Below are 20,904 nucleotides of genomic sequence, written 5' to 3'. Positions count from 1 at the left end.
CCCAAAAATAAGATGAAAATCAGTCCCTTCTCTCCCCCAAATGTAAGGTAAGAACAAACAGTAAAATCCCCAATCAACAACAGCCCCAAAAGGAGAGAGAGAGAAAAAAAGCCTTTGAGAGATGAGTCAGCCTAGATGCTTACAATTCCGAAGGAAATCAAAGGCCTTAGAATAAACCGTTTGTCATTGCCTCCCTGCTCCAGCACACAGGGCTAAACTTAAGAGCAGTTATATGCTACAATTCTACCAGAAAAATTGGCATAGCCTTACTTGCTTTCAACCTTCTCAAGTTGCCAGTAGCATACAATACAGAAGCAGATTTAGGAAGACCAATGTCCCCAGACAAGAAACAGATGGGTGGAGTGGGGAGGGGGAATGAGTAGGCAGGCTTTAGCACTATGAGAGAGGCACATAACAGGTTCTTGAGGTTTGAATACTCATCCTCAGGCCTGACATTTCAAGCTGAACACAAAAGGAGGCTCCCTACAGGAAAGAGGTGCCAAGAGACCTCTCTTGCTCCAAAGTGTTTTCCCCTGACCTCTTCAGTATACCGTGGCACTAGCCTGAAGTGACCATGAGATTCAAAAGGAAGAGGAAAGCAAACCAGCTCAGTTTCAGTCTAGAATTCAAAACATTTGCAGAAACACTATCTTTAGACAAATACCTGTACTGGTGTTAGAGCCAAATAGAACTGAGTTCAAAGCCAAGCTCTAGATTTCTTAGCTGTGTGATCTTAAGAAAGTCAGTTGAATTCTCTGAGTCTCAGTGGTCTTCTCTATAAAATGGTGAAATGACACAGTATCCATTTCAGTGGTTGTCTGAGAGTTGAATTAATAATATTATGTGTGATATTTAGCATTGGTTTTTAATAAACACGTTACTATTGAAGGTTCTTTGCATAGGGCCGGAGTTTACAAAAAAAAAATCATGTTTCAAAAGTAATTACATAAAATTAGAATTTGTATCAATCCATTGAACAACCTACTCTGTTCAATCTCCACTAAATTTGAATTATGTAAAGAGATCTTAGGAGATTTTGAGGAATAGCTCTTTCTTCTTCATTCTCCAATTTCATCAGAGTCAAGTATTTAAAAAAATCATCTTATAAAATTTAGAAAAACTAACTGCATAGGTTAATATTTCAAATGTTATTATTCAGATTAATAAAATGCCTGTATGTCTCAAAATTTGTTTCTCTTTCAAACCATCCAATTCTACATTGTCACTAGCAAAATACATACACACACACACACACACACACACACACACACACACACACACACACACATGATTTGATTTGGATCAGTAAAGGGGCAAGAATATTAGCAGATACCAAGAGAAAGAATTTGAACAAAGAGCGGACAGGCACAAATCAAGTTTCCATCAATACAAAAAGGGGAAACACACTTGAATGGCATCAAGCCTGTTTCTCACATCCTCCCAAAATGCATGGCACACAGATGGAGAAACAAATTAACGTCAGAAAGGTTACCCACTTCAACATTGTGAGGACTGAAATGGTTTCAACGAGGCATAAATCTACAGCCTTCACAATTTGGACGACTAATTTACTCCATTGCCCCCATCAAATAGTTAGGAATGATGCAGTGCCTACTAGTAAACACCTATGAAAAAAAAAAAAAGCAGGGACTGCACTGATGCCATGGTTTAAATCCTTATAAATTAGGTACTTTATGGCATCACTAGAATTTTGTTCCAAGCCTCTGAGAGTGCCTCAAAGTTTAGGAAATTGATAGTGAATGGGGCTGGGTGCCCAGAAGGTACTGCATCTACATTACTCAAATGACTCCAGGCAGCGGCAATGGATAAAGATATCCCCATTAATATATCACAACATGGGAAAGAGATATGGGTCTCTATATGAAAACACTTGGGCACCAATTTGGTCTGCTGACACATTAGCTTATTCATCCCGGAGCGTTAATGAGTTAGCCTTAAAGTTGTTATCCCATAACCTCCATTTCAGCAAAGGCTGCTGATGCAATGAGCAAAATGGCTCATTTTATAAAATGTGGTGATGATGCTCCAAGATAATTAAATCTGGGGACAGCGTTCATCAATACATTGAGTCAGCCCATCATGTTATAGCAGAAGGTCATAAACTAGAGGTGGTATTACTGTTAAAATATATGGAGAAAAGCCCTGGCTTCAAAAAAATAAGAAAATTTCAGGAACATTAGAATATTAGGATGTTTCAGAAATAGGATCTTAGCCATCACCTGGTCCCAAACCTCCATTATACAGGTCAGAAAACTGAGGCTCACAGAGAGACAGGGGTTTTCCCAAGACCAGACAGCAATTTAACAGCAGAGCTTGGACAAGAACCCAGTTCTCTTCAGTCTCAGGGCTCTTGCCATTGACGCACTCATATTTTCTTTTACTAGCTGCAAGATTCTGCATTGCTAAATAAAGAAATCAAAACAATACACACATAATCAAAGCCTGATTCCATAAGCCAAGGGAGGTCATATCTGACGGCAGGCAGCCACCACATATTACAGCATCTTTGTAAAATAAGTACAGTCATCATTCCATGGAACCCTGTTTTTAAATTTTATTGACGAAAGAAACAACTGAAGCTCAGGATGGTGAAAGACATTTTTTTTTTGCTATAAACATCCCAAAGAATAGTGTAAACAAGGCAATGTGACATCAAGTACACCAAGATATAGATATTCTCACTATTATCTGCAATATGTATCAGGGTGCATAATAGTGTTGGCATCATAAGCTGTGTCATGCATATCATTTTTTCCCCTTTTGGTTGCTCCTTCTATTACATTGTGGTGGAAGAAGTCAAAAATAAAATGTTCTATCAATAGGAGGTAAAAGTTTTTAATGTCTAATTTGTCTTCTGCTTTTCATTTTCTTAAAAGCTTCCCATATGTCCATTATCTTCAGACCCTAGCACACAATAGGTGTTCAGTAAGTGTTTGTCAGGTGAATCATAGGATTATAAGCTCTTGAGAGTCTTGTAATTAAAACAGCTATTTGTGATTCATGAATAAATGAATCATGCCACTTTATTCTTACAACAACCCCTGGGAAAGAGGTAGGTTGGATATTTCCTCCCCATTTTACAAAAGCAACAAACTAAGGCTTTGGAGAGGCTGTGACTTACCTAAAGTTGCACAAAAATGCCATGGAGGAACATGATTTGGGAACCAGCTGTCCCTTCCTATCCCCAGCTCAAGCCTTGCCCTTCCCACCAAACCATAGCAGTTCTTGGTATTCATCACCAACATCTGCTGCCTAGAACTTGGAAAGTCTAAACCAAGACTACCTTCTTTCCTAAGGATGTGGCTGGATTTTTGAGATATTTTTATACATTGCTCTGTGCCATTCCTTGGGAAACGAAGATAGAAAGAAAGATAGATACATGGATATGTATGTATGTGTGTGTGTGTTTATATGTGTGTGTGTGTGTGTATGTGTGTGTGTGTATATATATATTTACAGGAATAGTATTTTTAAAAAAAAAAAAAACCAAAGACTATTATGAAAGGTAGAAGAGAGGAGTTGACAGAGGAGAAAGACACCAAAAGCCCTGTGTATTCATCTCACTACATTTCTTACCCCAGCCCACCCCCAATCTGACAGCATGGTATCCTGGCAAGGTCCTGAGATATAGACTGGAACTTAGCTTCAAATTCCAGCTTCGCTCCATGTAAGTTTACACACTCACTAACTATTTGACAGAGAGCAAATTATCTTGCTTTTCTGAGCCTCAAATCCATGACCTTACAAAATAAGAATCATGGTACTTTTAAGTGTGGCTGTGAAGATAAAATAAAAGATAGGGTAGAATGAAAGTGTTCTCCAAAGGGTACATTACTATGCCAAGCAAGCAAGCAAGCAAGGTGAGGAATTGCCCTCCAAAATACCTGAGAGCCAAACTTGAGGGGAAGACTTAGCAGAAGTGCTACTATCTGGAATGAGGCAAATAGTGTCCCCTGCTGAAGAATGCCTCTGTATCACCCTTTGAAGATGAAAATGGGTACTCACCCACTGTCAGCAGGAAGCACACTTCTAGATGGGATAAGATGAACTGTATCTTCACTGGGTCTTTCATGATCAGAGATGCAAAGCAGCTAACTGTGTGATATGTGGGGATTAGTCTAGTCTATGCAATGTAGATAAAAGCTAACTGGCCAACAAAAGGGATTTAGTCCTGAACTTTGGCTTCCTTGGCACAGTATGGAAGCCACCCAGGCTAGAGATAGTGGAGGGAAGGGGAGAGCCATCTGGAGTAGAAAGCCCCCATTCCTGCCCTGGGATCTTGCAGCCTAGTCAAAGGTCACATAAATGTCAAGTGTCTGAAGACTATCAGGAAAGGCCCATGGGTCTAAAATCATCCTTCTCTGCACTAATTTAAATATGTTTCCTTTCCTTTTTCTTTTAAGGAATATTAAGAATTGACTATTTCCCCAGGCCCACCAGCACTGGACAGATCCCTAGTCAGCTCTAAGTTTTTAGTTTGCACTCTGTAAATTCTGATTCATTCTTCTCATCTACCTTGCCTCTCAAAGCTTCCCTCTTTGAGACCCACTGCCTTTCAGACACACACACACACACACACACACACACACACACACACACTCCCACTCACAGACATCCATGTACATGAACATACAGCCTTACACTCTCTTACATATTCATTTTCCCTCTCTCTCTCTCTCTCTCTCACACACACACACACACACTCACACACACAGAATTCCCTTCTCCAATGTACTCACTACAAGAGAGGGAAAAAGGGAAATGAGACTTAATTAAAAGGAGGGTCATCAATATTTGCCTCTCCAGACCACATCTGTGGCTTCTACAGAGTGGGCATAAGAAATAAAGGACTGATGGGGACACTCCCGGAAACCATCTGAACAGAGACCATGTCAAAGAAACCTTCAGAATAAGGAAGTTCTCAGAATCCGTGCTGAGAGCTTCTTCTCCTCCATTTTTGTTCCCCTACTCCCACCCCCTCTATTCTCCTTTGATTGTATCTTCCCCAACGAGCATCCAATTTTCTGTCAGTTTTCTTTTCAAAATCCTGTCTGAGTGGCTGTCATAGGGAACTGAGGCTGTGGGAGATGTTTTTCCCTGTTTTTCATGGCAGGAATGGTATTTTAAAACTACATTCAAATAAGCATATTTTTAAAAATATCAATATCTATCTGTCTATCTATCCATCCATCCATCCATCTATCCATCCCCATTCAAAACTGGACCACTCTCATGGCTATGACGCAATCAGAAAAATCCCTAGACCAGGAGTCAGGAGGCCTCCTCAGTTACTAAGCAGCTGAGTGGCCTTGGGCAAGTCAGAGAGCGTCTCCAAGCCCGAAACATAACTGGTATAATTTATTATCATTCTGTTTATCTAAGGGCACTGTAGAGACACAACTCTCACGTCTGCAAAGTCCTTGATTCTTCCATTGGACTTAGCTAACTCCGGGACACAGGGCCACACGGCTGCTATTCGCAGTTGAAGAGAGAGCCCCCCCGACCGCAAGCCCTCCCAAGGGCCTTGGGGCACCAGAGTGCAGGGGACTGAGCCTATCTCCACCCCCGACCCTCCGCCCGAGCACCCGTCCCGCTGCGTGCACTCGGCTCTGAGCTAGAGACAGAAGACTGTGCACACTCTGTGCCGACTGTGCGCCCTCTGCCTCTCGGGGTTGCCCAGGGTCTCTGGCTGCCACTGCGCTGCAGAGTATGGCCTTTAGGCTAGGTTGGGGTGCGCTGCGTGGGTGCTGCCCCTGGGTAGCTCCAGGCAGCGCAGAACCTGTAAAGTTAAACAAAGCCCCGCGGCGCGCGGAAACCACTCTCTGCTGCCTGCCCCGCTGAGAATTAGAAAAATTAAATCTTTTCTTGCGCGCTCTTACGTTTAAGACATTGAACGCAAAAGCCTGGGCAACTTGTTCCACACTCTCAGGTCTCCTCTCCCTCCCTCACGTCGGGCCTTCCACGTGGAAGTGCCCTCACCTCCCTCTCTCACCCCGCAGTGGGCTGCGCTCAGGCCACTGGTGCCCTACCCCTGCACTACCTCTTGGCGAGCCTCTTGGTCCGGCCAGGGAAAGGCTGCGTGACCTGCTCGACAGTCCGGCGGGCGACCGCGGCTAGTGCTGAGAGGAGCTGCAGGCACTGCCAGCGCTTGGCTCTGCCGCTCAGATTCCCCCACTCTCTGGAAAGCCTGCCGCGGTGGGGAGGGGGCTGATTCATAGCAATTTTCTACCCAGCAGCCAGCTCAGTGCCTTACGCATACCTGTTTGCTGAATTCCCTGGGCCACTCCCACTGGTTCTCAATGTACCCCACAATCTTCTCTCCCCTATTCAAAGCAGAGCTTTCCTTCAAGATTCAGCCAAAGGGTCCCTTCCTTCTGAGTGCTCTGAATCTCCCCTCCCCTGGCCATACCACACAACCTCACGGTACAAGTGAAGGAAGAGCAGAAATGGAGGTTCAGATGGTTAAGAAACTTACCCAAGGACACAGCTAATTAGTGGCAGAGCCAAGATGAAGGTCCTGTACTCCTGGATCCCAGCTCAGCACACAATTTGCCACAGCACTTTGCTTCCCTTCTGCCTTGACTGGTGTGGCATTTGAGGGCAGGGGACATTCTTTGTTGGCCCTTTGCACACAAGGACTGCACATGGAATAGTCCTTTCCCCTCCTTGCCTCACACTTTCTGCTCTTTGTTTCCCCTTCTTGTCTAGGGCCTCTGGTCTTCCTGTCTAGGGCCTCTGGTCTTCCAAACTCAGAGATAAAAAGGTCATTTTGTTCAAAGTTCAATGATCAGCAAGAACAAAACAGAAGCTGACTTCACAAAGTCCTCCATCGACCTGGATGGCAATGGTGTCCCCCCCCACCCCCCTTACTATATTCTTAATTTTTCATGTACTGTTTTCTTTGCATATCTAGGCACTTGGAGAAGTCAGAAGGCCATCCACACCTGCCCAAACCATCTTACCTTTTAATACCTCTTCCAAAAATACTCTCTTCTAAACTGCAGCCCACCAATCATATATACAAGTCAACGTTCAACCAAGCAAAAATATATAACTTACAAGAGCTAACTATTCTTATCTGATGCAACAAGGGCAATATGGGGTTAGAAACAAAAGATCTTCAGTGGGAGAATTTCAAGTACACAGTTACACCCCCCCAGTTGAATTCTCTCCTGTCTTGGGCCAAGTAAATGCACAAGGGACAGTGTTGTCAACAAACAGGGACAGAAGTGGAGAAGAAAGAGAGAATCAAGAATATAAGAGACTATGGGTGAGCCCAGCAAGAGGGAAAAATGGGGAAGTAGAGCCTTGGCAAAGGAGAGAAGGAAGAAAAAGTAAGGGAAAGGATAGAGTACAGCTGCTGGCTCCAAGTATAGCTGCTGTGGAAGCCCAGGCAGACATGGACTTACTCTCCAAAAGCTCGGAGATATGGCTCTTAGGTGCCTGGATTGGAAATGAGATCCAGAAGCCGTGTCAAGTTTCACTTATCCTCTAGTAAAGAGAGAGAGTGTCTGGCTCTAAGCAGCACTGGTGGCACTCTTTTCAATTTAAGTGCCACCTCACCATCATTGCTACCACGATGAGGCCCTTGCTCCCCCAGAATTAAATAAATCTTACCCAACACAGGAGTACAATTTGAATACTCAGGACAATTTGCCCTTTCACTGAAGGAGAGGAGAGGAGAGGATCTCTCCCTCTCCTCCTGCTGTAAGTGGACTGGGTGCTGCCCCTTTATACATTCTAGAACACCAGATCAGTAGAGGTGGAGAAAGGGAGGGAGCAGCAATTTGAGGCTGGTCCAATTTGTCCCTGGCATCCCCTCTTTCTCTCTCTGTCTCTCTCTCTCTCCCTCTGTCTCTCTCTCTCCCTCCATCTCTCTCTCTCTTCTCTCTCTGCAGCCCCTCCCTCTGGCCCTGGAAGCTCTGCTCCCCTTCCTCACTGCAGCATCCTGCAACCAGCACCCTCCACTGTGATAAAACACAAAACATTGGAGTACATCTTTCTGGTGATGTTTGCTTTTCAATGTAAGATTTTAGACCTATATGCCAGGGAAAATCTTGAATTGAGGTGGGAGAGGGTGTCGCCGGAGAGGAAAAGAAAACCCACCCAGGTAGCTGGCAACATGGGTTGGTATTGGGGGCAGCTGGGAGACATGATTTGAACCCGAGTACATAGGGATCCAATTTAAGCAGAGAACTGGCATACTAGAAGAGGCTTGGATTACAGGGATTGTCTGGTAACATGCATACAAAGACCGCATGATATAGAGAGAAGGTAGATAACTAAATATCACTCAGCCTCAATTTTCTCAACTGCGAAATAGAGAAATTAGTGCTCCAATACTACCGTGGAGAAGAATGTGTGAAATGACATAGGTAAAGTACCTAGCACTTACCTTGCCACTGAAGCCCGGAGAGGGGAAAATAACTTGCCCAAGGTCACATAGTAAGTAGCAGAGTCAGGATTGGAACCCAAGTCTCCCAAACATTCCCCTCTCCGGGAGGGTGCCAATGCTATCCTTGGGGACTTGGTTGTGGAACTGGGGAGGTAGGTTAGGAGCTGACTTTATGCATATGAATATAGATGTTCTATCACTCCGTCCTAGCCTCAAGGGCTCAGGCTCCTGCCTCATTCCCCCTTCTCATCATCACTCAGGTAATCTCCTCATGCCATCTTGGACTGATTCATTGCCACTTTAGCGCCATCTCCACCACCTAACTGAGGTGGTGACTCACCCTCTAGTTGGCCAGGGCCTCTGCCCTCCAGGAAAGAGGCTTTCTTCTTAATTGCCTGCAGAAGCCTCAGCCGCAGTGAAGCAATGCTCTTCCAGGCAGGCTTAGAGGTGGAGGGCTTTGAGGAGGAATGGAATAACTCTTTATCCAAAGCCACTGCCCTCCATCCCTGCAGTGCCTAGGGTCCTCTCTTTAGGTTCCTTGTGATAACTCCTCATGTACCCTCGAGTCTCAATGTTTCCTAGGGATTTCAACCAGGACATCGCTTGCTGCCTGTATAGAGCTTGCACTGTGTGTCTGGCACAGTGCTAGATGCTGGTGGGACATAAGTTAACAGGAGACATTCCTGGCACCCAAGGAGTGCTCACAAGAAGTTTAAAAATATTAATGTGGCATCTTGGTAAGAAGGAAAAGAATACAAGTGGAGGTGAGTTAGGAAGTCCTTGTAAGGAGGGGAAGTGATGGGCAGAAGAACCTCACCACAACTCCAAGGACTGGAGGTGTGACCTGGATTCTCTTGTGGCCAGTGAATGGCATCACCAAATCATTGGTGCAGGCATTTCCCTTAAACACAGCATATTGCAAGTTAACTGAACTCCTTCCCATCCTCTGTGTTTCTGGCCTGGCTTGGGGGCATCAGCTGGTGGCCATGTCCCCCCTCCCAGACTCTAATCCCCTTTCTTTTAAACTCCCATATCTTTATGTTTTTGAAGAGGGTGGGAGAAAGAGGGAGGGAATTGACATCCTCTGTATATTAACTGGAAGAAGTATGGAGAAAGAGGGAGGGAATTGACATCCTCTGTATATTAACTGGAAGAAGTATTTCACATATGTCACTTACTCTAAGCCTCACAACTACTCCGCGACCTAAGCCAGCGACTTGCCACGTTAGTCAGCTAAGAAGTGGCAGAGCTGGGATTCGAACCTATAAAGAACTCTGAAGCCTGGGTATTTCTGCATGACACTTTACATAATGCGCCACGGAGTAGTGGGAGGGAGAGGTCCATCTCCCTTTCCCTTGCTGTCCATCTCCACAGAAAAGAAGCAAGGGGAGGACAGGAGCCAGAACGTCATCTGGCCGCGGAGCATTCCGGAGTGACCCCCGCCGCCACCACTCACATAGTCCGCTTACGGAGGGAGGGCACCTCAGAGATTCTCAAGGGGGCTGTGCCGCCAGAACCAGACGTGCAAAGCACCTTTAGCGATTCTATCGCCCCCTGCCGCTGGTGGCGCCCAGTCCGAAGCTGCTGTTCTCAGGAGGGCTAATGGGCTAAGAAAAGAGCTCACCGACTGACTGCCTGCCCAACAGCTGTCACGAGCCAGTGCTAGGCTGCAGACAGCCTTGCCAAATGTGGTGACATAGGCGGGAGGGGGGAACATTTAGAGCGCCCTACTATGTGTCCAGCGCGGGGTCAGGGATTTCTAATAGCCATTGCCCTTTACGTAGAAAATGTGATGCTTTGAGAAAGAGTGAGCTCTCCATTAAGAAAAGTCTTCAAGCTAGATTAGAACATGTTTCGCAAAAAGCTTGTCTGCCAGTCTTAACTCCTTACTTCTTGAAACCAATAAAGCTCTTCACCCTTAACAGTGGCCAGTTCTCTCCAGTGGGGCGTGGGGTGGGGGTGCGGGTGTGGGCGGGGGAGAGAAGCACGTGTCCTGGCTGAGGGTGGGGGTACGGAGGGGGGCAGAGGTCAAGGCAGTGAAAAGGCCAGGGGGAGGGTGCCGGGAGGAGGAGCCTCCGGCGGGGTCGACGGTGCGCTGAGTCAGGGTCCCCGCTGAGCCCTCGCGCCCGCTCGCTGATTCCCCAGACCTTCTCGTTTTCCTGGGTTCTGCCTGCATTTTCCTTGGACCGAACTCACTCACTCCCTTTGCCTGGGAATGGGGAACATGGGGGCAACACCCCAGGTCAAAAGGAAAAGAGCTTCTGTGCCCGCCCCGCCTCGCTCGCTCATCCCCCCTCCTTTTTTCCCCTCCTCTCCTCCTCGCCCCCTTCTCTTCCGCCCAAAGGGAAGGCGGGGGCGGGCTGTGTGTGTATGTATGTATGCATGTAAGCGTGTGTGCGCGCGCGCGGGTGCGGTAGATCTGTGTGTGCGTTCGGTGTGTGGCCGGGTGTGGGGGGGTGTGTGAGCAGAGCACGTTTTAGCTGGAGTGCTTGGTGTGGTGTGTATTTGGTTTGCGCTTTGACATGCAGCATGTGTTTGTGTGTGCACGCTTATAGGTTGTATGTTTTTGCCCGATTATAGTGGGATTATGTGGGTGCGGTTTGAAGGTGGGTGTGTGCTGCTCCTGCCGGGGTTTGTGGTCGTGCTGTGGTGAGTGCATATGTGTGTGCAGTGTGTGGATGTGTGTGTGCCCGTTGAAGCTTGTGTGCATGTGTGTGGTGTGTGTTTATGCTTAGATGCAGTGTGTCAATGTGGGTTTACAGGTGGTGTTTGTTGGAGTGTGTAGTGTGTGAATGTGCTCGTGTGCAAGATTTCTCTGTAAGTCAATCTACTTGAGGTGTGTGTTCAAAGGTTTATGCATGTGAGGGTGCGGTGTGTGTCTTTTGGTGTGATGTTCTCATGTGTGTGGTGTGGACGCATGTGGTCAGCTTAAGTGCTTGGATGAACGGGTTGTGTGTGTCTTGAGGGCGGATTGCCGCATAAGTGTATGGGTGCGGTGTGTGAGAGTACAGGGTTGTCTAAAAGAACCCAAGTGACCGTGTGTGTGTTTGGGGGCGGGGACGAGTGGGACGTTGGGCTGGGACTGAGAGGAGAAAGGAAGTAGGGGCCGCGACCCCCGCAGAGGTGCCCGCTGGTCTGATCTTCACCGTGGGGGTTCGCCTGCCCGCCCACCTCTGTGGCCAGCTGGGGCAGGGTGTGAATTTACCTGACTGCTTAGAGGAAAGAAGAGGAGGGCGCCGCACGTGATTGGCCAGGTAGGGCGCCTAGGGCGCGATACAGGGGCTGGTGGGAGTAAGCTGGATAGATTCTTGGTCTCTGACCTGACACCCCTCCCCCGCCCAGGAGATCCCAGTTGGTGCCTAGCTGAGCCCAACTATTTGCTCAGGGCCTGGCTGTTTCACACCTTTTTGGCTTTGTGTGGGCAGATCCAGTTGCCTGGAAGCCCTTTCCCCTTGGGCCTTGTGACAAACTCCTACTTATTTTTTTAAAACCTAACTCCAGAATCACAAAACTTTCTCTGCTCTTCTGTGCTTTTCCCTCTCAACTGAGGGCTCGCTTCTTTGAGCCACCACAATTACACCCTTCATACTTCTCATGACATGATCATACATAACTGCAATCATTTATTTCCCTTTTTAAACTCTAAACTGCTGTAGAGAATACCTGGTATGTAGCAAGGATAGTTGTAATAATACTAATAATGTTGCCATTTGTTAAGTACCTACTGTGTACTGGGCATTGTGCTAAGTGTTCTGACATGCATTATCTCCTTGGGTCCTTACAATGATCCTGTAAGGTAGATAGAGCTATAATTATTGCTATTTTTACACTTCACACATCAGGCTCAGAGTAGTTAAGTAATTTCCCCAAGATCACACAGACCCTAGGAGGCAGAGCTGGTATTTGAACTCAGGTCTACCATATTTCCTAAACCTTTATTACATACCAGGTGGCTTTACTGAGAGTCCCCTGATTCCTGCTAGACATTGAAGTTTCTATCAAACATTATCATTTCTCTACAAATCTTTCTTTTGAGTTTACTGACAGCACCAGGAGTAGTCAGCATAATTACTTTCTTTGTCTCCCAGACAGCGGGATACTTTCTCCACCTAATTACCTGCTTTGTTGATACTTCAAAATCTGTAATTACTCTAGGCACAAGTGCACCTCACTAGCTCCAGTTCTGGGAGCTCTCCATAGGCTGGTGCTGAAAGAAAGAGTTGAAAATGAACATTTTCCAGCCATAGGGTCAGGGGAATTGGGTATGGGGGGAAATGGAGGTGAAGAATCAGGGTGGAGTAAGAGAATCATTTCACAGCTCCTCCAGACCCATTTTTACAACATCACTACCAGAAGTTGGTATATGGCAAATTTCAAATAGAGCAAGCATCTCCATACCAAACTGCATGTAGAAAAACAAGCAGAGCTTCTCCCTCAGAAAAGATTACTGAATGGACCCCATTTTATATTATTCATGAGTCGGGGGGCACTGCACTTTCCTAATGGGGCTCATGCTGCTCTAATGTCTTCCAAGCAGCCTCATCTGAGAAACCCAAATTAAAGCAATACATCGCATTTTGGGGAACACATTTATGGGGGGGCATGATGTCATCCCAGTCACAGCTAAAGGGCCTCTGGAAGCACTAGCTCCCAGGCTCCCAGCTTAGCCCCCAGGGAACCAGCCTAGACTGCTGCAAACAGGTCAGGGGGTGGATAGAGAGGGACAATTCAACAGTGGTGAGTCACTTCGCCACTTTTCAGGGGGGAAAGTGAGAAGCACGATTTAAATTGCCACTGTTATTATTGTGCCCTTTCATCTGGCACAAATGAGCCTGGTGCGTGGATGAAAAACAGTTGGAACATCCATAAAGCTTACCCCCAGCTGGGCCTGGGTCAGCACCTCATCCTGGGTGGGCACAAAAAGCATTGCCCAAAGTATTCTGTAGCCAGAAAGTCTCCTTTTTTGGGGAAAAGGGGAGCCTAAATACATCAGTCTTACTCAGGCAGGGCATAGACCACCTGAAGCCCCTTGGTTTCATTAAACTGAAATCCATACAAGGTGTTCAGGCAAACTTTGGTATCTCCTAGCATCTGGTCTCAGATGCTCAGCTTTCCTGCTGCTGTGGGGCCAATCTGACACCTCCTCACTCTCCTCTGAATATACCGGCTTCACTTCCACCTCCTCACAGCTGTTCATGTGAGGCCTCTCTTCCTCAGAGGGTCTGCCCCTGCTTCTCAACACCAGCACACACACATACGCACACATGCATAAACACATCACTAGACTACCCATCTAAATCCTGTTGTGTCAGTTCCACTTTGGTTCATAAAGACCATCTGGTTCACTCCAGCTCAGTGTTCCTGCCTGTGAAATGGAGGACAAACTTCAACTCTGAAGAAGCCAAAAGCTCCCGGCTATGGCTCCAAAGATGCAGTCGTGGGCCAGGGACTACTAGCATAATGGAAAGCTATCCTTCTCTGATGCCCCCCACCCATATAAATGGGGCAATAAGAGGGGCTATCAGAACACTTATCAACATGCCACCACCATGGGATAGACACACACACACACACACACACACACTCTTTCCTTGGAGCTTAAAATCACCATCATAAGTCTCTCTCTCTCGCTTTGGAGTTCAGGAAATATGTTCCCATAACATGAAGATTATATGGGGAATTGCAAAGGTGGAAAATGCTTTAATAACTCCCATTACGGTCCAATATAAACAGAGATTTGCTTGATTTCACCCTAAATATAAGAATCTGGAGGAGCAGGGCACCAAAATGTGGATTTTTGTGGGGAGAGAGATCATGGTTTCCCCATGAGAGTAAAGCCCTTGAAAATCAGGGCTTTTGTTTTTTCCATGTGGGGAGGGCAGAGAAAGACCACAGGCTTCAGAATGAGACAGCTTTGTGTTGGTATCCCAGCTTGAGCACTTACTTGCTGTGTGATCTTGGCAAGGTTACTTCACCTCTCTGAGCCTCAGTTTCCTCAACTGTAAAATGGAGATGTTAACACCTGCCTAGAATTGCTCAGATGACTAAAGGAGGTAAACCATAGAAACCATCAGCCAAGTGCTTAACAGATACAGTAAATGTTTAAGAAAAGGTTAGTTAATTCCCTTCTGCACTTTTTTTCCTTCTCATGTAGCCCAAAGTGTCTCAACCATGGTGTTTAGGGAGTGGAGCCAACTGACTAAACTGCCAATTTTCCTCATTACTGGCTTGTCTGACACTCTTGAAATAGTCCCTCTTCTTTTAGGATGATGTTTGATCAGCCTAATGCAGCCCCAGAAGAATTGGACCTTAAGTCCAATTCTCACTCTGCAGTTTCTCCTCGCAGTGTTAATGAGACCAAGGTTTTGGATATAATACTCCACACAGGAAAGTTTCAAACTTTCTGCTCACTGTTCAGACTTCCCTCCACCCCAGTTGCTGATCCAGCCCCAACCCAGTCTCCTAAATATGTGCCATTGTGCCCCAGAAAGTAAGAGCATGATTATTTCCTGGCTAAGATTGCCCTATGACTCCTGTTTTGTTTTCTCGTCACTTTCACTCTAGAAATAATAGTGCCTAAGGCCATCCGGTTTGTAGCAGCCACCTACGTTGAGGGGTAGATGGGATGATAGAGAAAGATATGATGATTCTCTGAGATATGCTATGCAGCACCTAAAATACATCTCTGATTAGTTTTTATTCATGTGTTCCCAATTAAAGGAAAATAAATTCTACCCTTTGCCAAAACTAGTGAAGTGGAAGAAGACCCCAGTCTGAACCCCTTCCTCCCTGGTGCTTTTGCCTCCCTCTAGAGACAAAAGCAAGTCATTGCAAGCTAAAGTTGCATTTAAGCAGGAAGTGGTGGAGGAAGATCAAGAAATTGGGGACGGGGGAAGGGTGGTGGTGGTGGATATAATCCCAGGGAGGGATAAAAAGACTACAGAGTAGAGAGGTATTGAGATTCATGGCAGGAAAAGCTCTGAGAGGTCCCCACCTAGATGTTCCCAGACTCTGGAAGGTGCCTTCAACTCCTCCCTCTTCTTCATCCCTTCTATTTATCCTGCATGCTACCCTCACTGACCCCAGATACCTCCTTGCAAGTGAGTCCCTCTGAGGATTTAAGAATTTCGAAAAACTTCTCCAGCTCCTACCCCTGTCTGCTTCTGTGGAAGTCCTGGAGCCTCGGCTTTGAAAAGGGAAATGGGAGGGGTAATAATTAGGTGTCAACCACATCAGACAGAGAGTAGTTAGAGCAGGGGTTCCAGATATGCCCATGCCACTTAGTAAGTTTCCTTAATAAGCAGGGACCTACCGGCTGCTGAGTATTGGGTACCCATCCCGAGGAAGCCGCATGGTTGCTCAAGAAGTGTATCTGAGACGTGACAGTAGCTGCCAAGGCTCATCAAACATGCCATCTACCTACTTCTGCTGATACATGTGAGAACAAATGATACTGCCAGCAGGAAACAGAAATCGTTTCCTAGTGACTCAGAGCCCCATCTATGAGGACACAGGTGGTGTGTTTGTATTGCATCTTTCAGTTGAAATTCCTTTTCACAGAAAGAAATTTATAGATAATCAAATAAGTCAAAGACCGGCATCTGGGCCCTGGGCAAAGTATCACCAACATCATGTTGACCACCTAGTAAATGTCTGCCACATGTCAGCATAGGAGCTTTGCAAATGTTTCTCTCTTTTAATTTCACTCAAGCTTTGAAGTCAGATCAAAAAGGATTATAATCCTTGCTCAGCCACTGTGTGACAGTGGGCAAGTTACTAAACTTCTCTGAGCTTTTGTCCTTAAAATAGAGACAATAATACTAAACTCAGACAGTTGTTACGGTTAGAGATAGTTTATGTAGAGTGACTGGTATTTACAAATAGTAAACATTTGGAAAAAATAAAACTTCTTTTGATAACTGACCATAGAAAGCATTTAATATAATGACATCTACAACAGCAGTAATAAGAACTATTATTATTATTTACAACCACAAAATATAGACATTATTATGTCATTTTAAGAGAAGTTAAGTAACTCTCTCACAGCAACCTTAAAAGAGCTGGCCTGGGATTCAAACCAGTTGTTCCTTTTCCCACCCAGAGTTAGTGGAAATTTCATGATCATTGGGAAGATCATGTTTGGCTGTCCTGATCCAGTCATTATATTTAACCTACAATTAGAAGAAAAAATATATTTAAACTATGTATAGTGGGATTCTAGATCACTGTATAGATTATTTGCATATCACAGGTCCTAAATTTGCCTTTTTATGCCTTTTTAAATTAGTAATTGAAGAACAAACTTCATAGACTTTAGAAAACAGAGAGAAGTAGCTATTATCCCACCACCTTAATAGATTCTCTAACTTTATCTTATTGCCGATTTCTTTCTAGTCTTTCAAAAATGCATATTTGACAGTTATAATCGTACCATTTTCTATGTTGTTACATATTCTTCACAAAAATAATTTTTATGATTCTATGCAATCTAATAAGTGGATATGTCTTAGATTTTATTTAACCATTCCACTATTGTTGGACATTTAGGTTGTCGTAGTAGGTAGGTGTGAAAAAAAAGGAATGATTTTACTTTCACCGTTGCCATAATCACCCTCAGGGACCTGGTGTCTTGCTCTATCAGTGCTCGATGCTTTCTGTCATTTGATATTTAAGCTTGATAAATGTCAGCTCTACTGCTGGAGTCTGAGATACATTTGCAACAGTATTATTTTCTGCCGGTTTTCATCACACAGATTCTGTATTTCATCCTCACGATGGGTAAAGTGTGGGCTAAGCTCTAGAGCATCACATTTTTTTTTCTCTGGGAGAAATGTCTTTTGAGGTACAAACAAGTAATAAAGAAAATTGGGGAAGTTCTGCCATTGGTGAATGGGGGTGCTTATCTGAGGACCTGACCTGGAGAATGGGGTGTCTCATTGGCAGTCACGCCCCATCTCTGGAAACTGATCCTGCTGCAGCACAACTAGGCCTGGCCTCAGCAAATCGATTCGGTCCCATCTCCAAGAAAAGATCAAATTTGTATGTAAAGTGGGCCCCAGGGTCCCTTCAGCTTTAGAGCTTTGGCTGCTTTACAGAAGTCCAATTGTTTGAGGCCAAATCCAATGCCAAGAGTGAACTGGGGAGAGAATTTCAAGTGGGTCAATTGTGCTGTCTCTTTCCCTGGGAAAGAAGGCCTTTCTGGGCCTCTTTCCTCCCAGACCTCAATGATGCCTCTTCCAAGTGCCTTCCTATGGTTGCCCATTGCCCATTGTCACCCTCAAAAAATTGTTCTGATGCAAACCACCATGGCACATGTATACCTATGTAACAAAACTGCACATTCAGCACATGTATCCCAGAATTTAAAGTAAATTTATTTTTTAAAAAAAGAGTTCAAACAAAAAAAAATAGCAAACGTCAACAAAAGAGTGATGATATTCTAATGAAGACAAAATAAACCTGCCCCTCAAAAAAAAAAAAATACTGTGACATACCAACTATCTCTTGGGCAAGGTTAATGGGGATGAAGGAACATTTAGATACTGCCCCAATTCTGCCCAGTCAGGTGACAGCTTCCTCCCCCAACCCCATCTCTGATGCCTGAAGACTTCTGAAAGACATTCGAAGGGAGGCACCAAGGCAATTACAGCCCTGCAGAATATCAATAGTTACCCACAAAGTTACCCTTCACATTGTACAACATTTCTCAGGGGGAGTGCAATGAAGTGAGCTCTTGCCCAGTCAAAAAATTACCCAAAGATTATTTATTTCAAAGTGATGCCCTGTGACTTAAGTGAGATTATACATGTAAGGAACTGAGCCTAAGGGCCCAGCATTTGGGAAGTGCTTCACATATATCAGCTGCTCTTGTATAAGTAGTAGAGCTGATGTAGGCAGTGGTGTGCTGCAGGGGTATATTGGGGAATAGGTCCCACCAGACTAGAAGTGCAGCAGCAAATATAAGGTCTTACACTTGAGTTCAAACACCAAATACAGAATGGAGACTCTGAAAAGAACTTGGGTTTACTTAAGGAAAAAGAGTAGCTTTTGTTGAAAGTAATTCAATGTAAATAAAGTCTTTGTGTGAACTGTGTGGCTGTGCATGGGATTTGTGAGCGGTGCATACACGGGTAATGTGAGTATATTAAGCTGTGTGTAGAAAGTATGTAGTGCATGTGAAGCGTGTGTGTGTTCATGGCTTTGCACGTGGGAATGCATAGGTGTGGTAATGTGTATGTTATGTGTGTGTTTATGACTACGTATGTGTGTACCTTGGGTGTGGTGTAGGCTTCCAAAAGAGGGAAAGTCAGCCATCCAGGACTATATTTATAGGGGCACAGCTGGAAAACCTCTTTTGGCCCAGTCATTGGACATTTATAAGTTGGAGCATGTTCAAAGAAAAGCAGGTAGACATGGGTGAGGGCCTTGAAGCTATGTCACATGTTAAACAGATGACAAAACTGGGGAAGTTTGGCCTAGGTAAGAACAGGGTGAGTTGGGGGTGGGACAATGGAGAGAGCTAGTACTGTTTCCTAGGAAGGAGGACCATGGAAGTCAATGCCAGGGCCAGAAGGTGGAAGCTCCCAGGACATAGATTTGGTTTTTTAGGTTCAGTTTAAGGAAAAGCCTCCTAATTCTAATAGACATTGCTGTTTTCAGATGGGAGTGGGCTTCCTGGTGTAATATGGACTCCCTCCTATGTGGTTATTCATAAAGAAGCCTTCATGTCCTTGATCTCATTGGAGTCACATGACGACCTTCTAGTCCAAGCAAGGGTGAAATGTTTCCCTCACCCCCTTTTTCAGGGTAGACTGTTAGAGCAGTAAGGCCTCAAAAGACATCTTATAAAACTCCCTTATATTTTTGATTCACCAGGATCATATAAACCTTAAAAATATGCAAAAGAAAAAATTAAACTGTGTGTGTATGCAGATCTTTTTCCTTCTCAGAGATCTTGTTGCTGGCCCGAGGCTGTACTTGAACTGGCTAAGCATGCCGTAGTCTTTTAGCAGGAGGTCAGACTTCTAGGATGGTTCTCAGTAGGGTGTTGGGGCTGGCAAGAACTAAAAACAGGTCTCTGCTGAATTAAGTTGCTGAGGCCCCTCCTCTCCCTGACTTCCCTCCCCCGCCTGTCAGGGGGCAGAGGAAAGAGGAGACAACCCCAGGTTTGGTCTATGGCTGGTGCCCAATGACGCACTCTCACCAATATAGATTTTGGAGGTGGAGACTATGGAAAAACAGGTGGCTGTGGGGGCAGGTGGCAGCCTGAAGGAGGTGGGGCTTATCAAGGGGGAGTGAAGGACAGTATGGGTGGGGGTCCTGGGGTATGTCAAAAAGAAAATATCAGTCTCCTGAAACTTTAAGGACGAAAATGTAATCAGTTTTCAAAATGTACTTTGTAGAAGCAGTTCCAGAAAAGGGGTGAAATGTGACCCACATATGCCGGTGCTGTGATCTTTGCACACTGTGTCCTTAATTCCACAGAAATAGGGAAACCAAGCATTGATCTCAAGTACCCAAGGAAAGACCCCGACTAAAGACCCTAGGGATCCACTACTGGGCAGTCTGGGGCAGTGGGCAGCTGGCAGATCCTAACCTGACCCATGTATGCTGCCAACCTGTTGGGTAACCTTAGGCAGGCTTTTCCTATCTTCAGTGTCATCATCTCTTAAATGAAGGGGTTAAATTCGAAGACTTTAAGGGGTCCATTGCTGATATTCTGTGTTTGAGATTGAGACAAGGGGACAAGCTTCAAGGCAAAATGAACCCCCGCCTCCTTCAGGGTCCCTGGGGCCTGGCTTGCCTTGTCAGGGACATTCATCCTTGGGCCTTTAGGGTCCTTGAGTTGTGGGACGCTGCTCCTGCGCGTCTGGCCCCAAGGCTCTGGCTGTCCCTGCGGGCGGCTGAGCCAACGACTCCGCCCACGCGCTTGTCCCGCGTACCGCCGAGCCATTAGCGCGATTGCTCGCGGTTCCCGGCAAAGCTGGTGATTTATGCGGGGCCTCGACGGGGCAGTCCCTTGAGCCAGGAACAATTAGCTAAAAGCCAGCAGGAAGGGAGGCAAGGGGGCGACCAGCCAAGCCCCAGGGCGCCCAGCCGGGGCTGCAGCCGCCGGCCGCCCCCGGCCGAGCACCCCAGCCCCCCGACTCGGTGGGCCCAACTCACCACGGCGGGGGCGGGGCTCAAAGGCCGAGGCGAAAAGGCAGTCCAGTATCCACGCCATGACCCGCGCTGAGTGCCCGGCAGCTCGCAGTTAACCTTTGCGTCGTCCCCCCGCACTGGCCGCCCTAAGTAGCCCCCGGTGACCACGCCCTGAGCCGCACCCTGCACCCAGCTAAGAGTGTCTCGGTCACCGGACACCTCGAGCATGTCACGAAGGGGGCAGGGCCTCAGGGGAACCCCCCCGCCCTCCTGCCAGAAGAGAGGCCGCTGGTCCCGCAGCCCCTTGCCCCACGCGAAGGGAGGCCGAGACACACAGCTCCTGT

General features: G+C 46.1%; 1 protein-coding gene across 1 annotated transcript in view; it reads right to left on the bottom strand.

The window, feature by feature from the left end:
• ARHGAP36 (Rho GTPase activating protein 36) overlaps positions 1 to 20,683 on the bottom strand; it is a 31,542-nt gene extending 10,859 nt beyond the window's left edge. Inside the window, exon 1 of the mRNA XM_005594577.4 lies at positions 20,585 to 20,683. Coding sequence (XP_005594634.1) covers positions 20,585 to 20,642 — 58 coding nt within the window. The 5' untranslated portion in view covers positions 20,643 to 20,683. The remainder of the gene's footprint in view (positions 1 to 20,584) is intronic.
• Positions 20,684 to 20,904: the final 221 nt, after the last annotated feature.

Source organism: Macaca fascicularis, chromosome X (assembly GCF_037993035.2).
Source record: "Macaca fascicularis isolate 582-1 chromosome X, T2T-MFA8v1.1".
NCBI lineage: Eukaryota > Metazoa > Chordata > Mammalia > Primates > Cercopithecidae > Macaca > Macaca fascicularis.
Note: the sequence above shows the minus strand (reverse complement) of the source record. Positions and strands in the feature narration are given on the sequence as shown.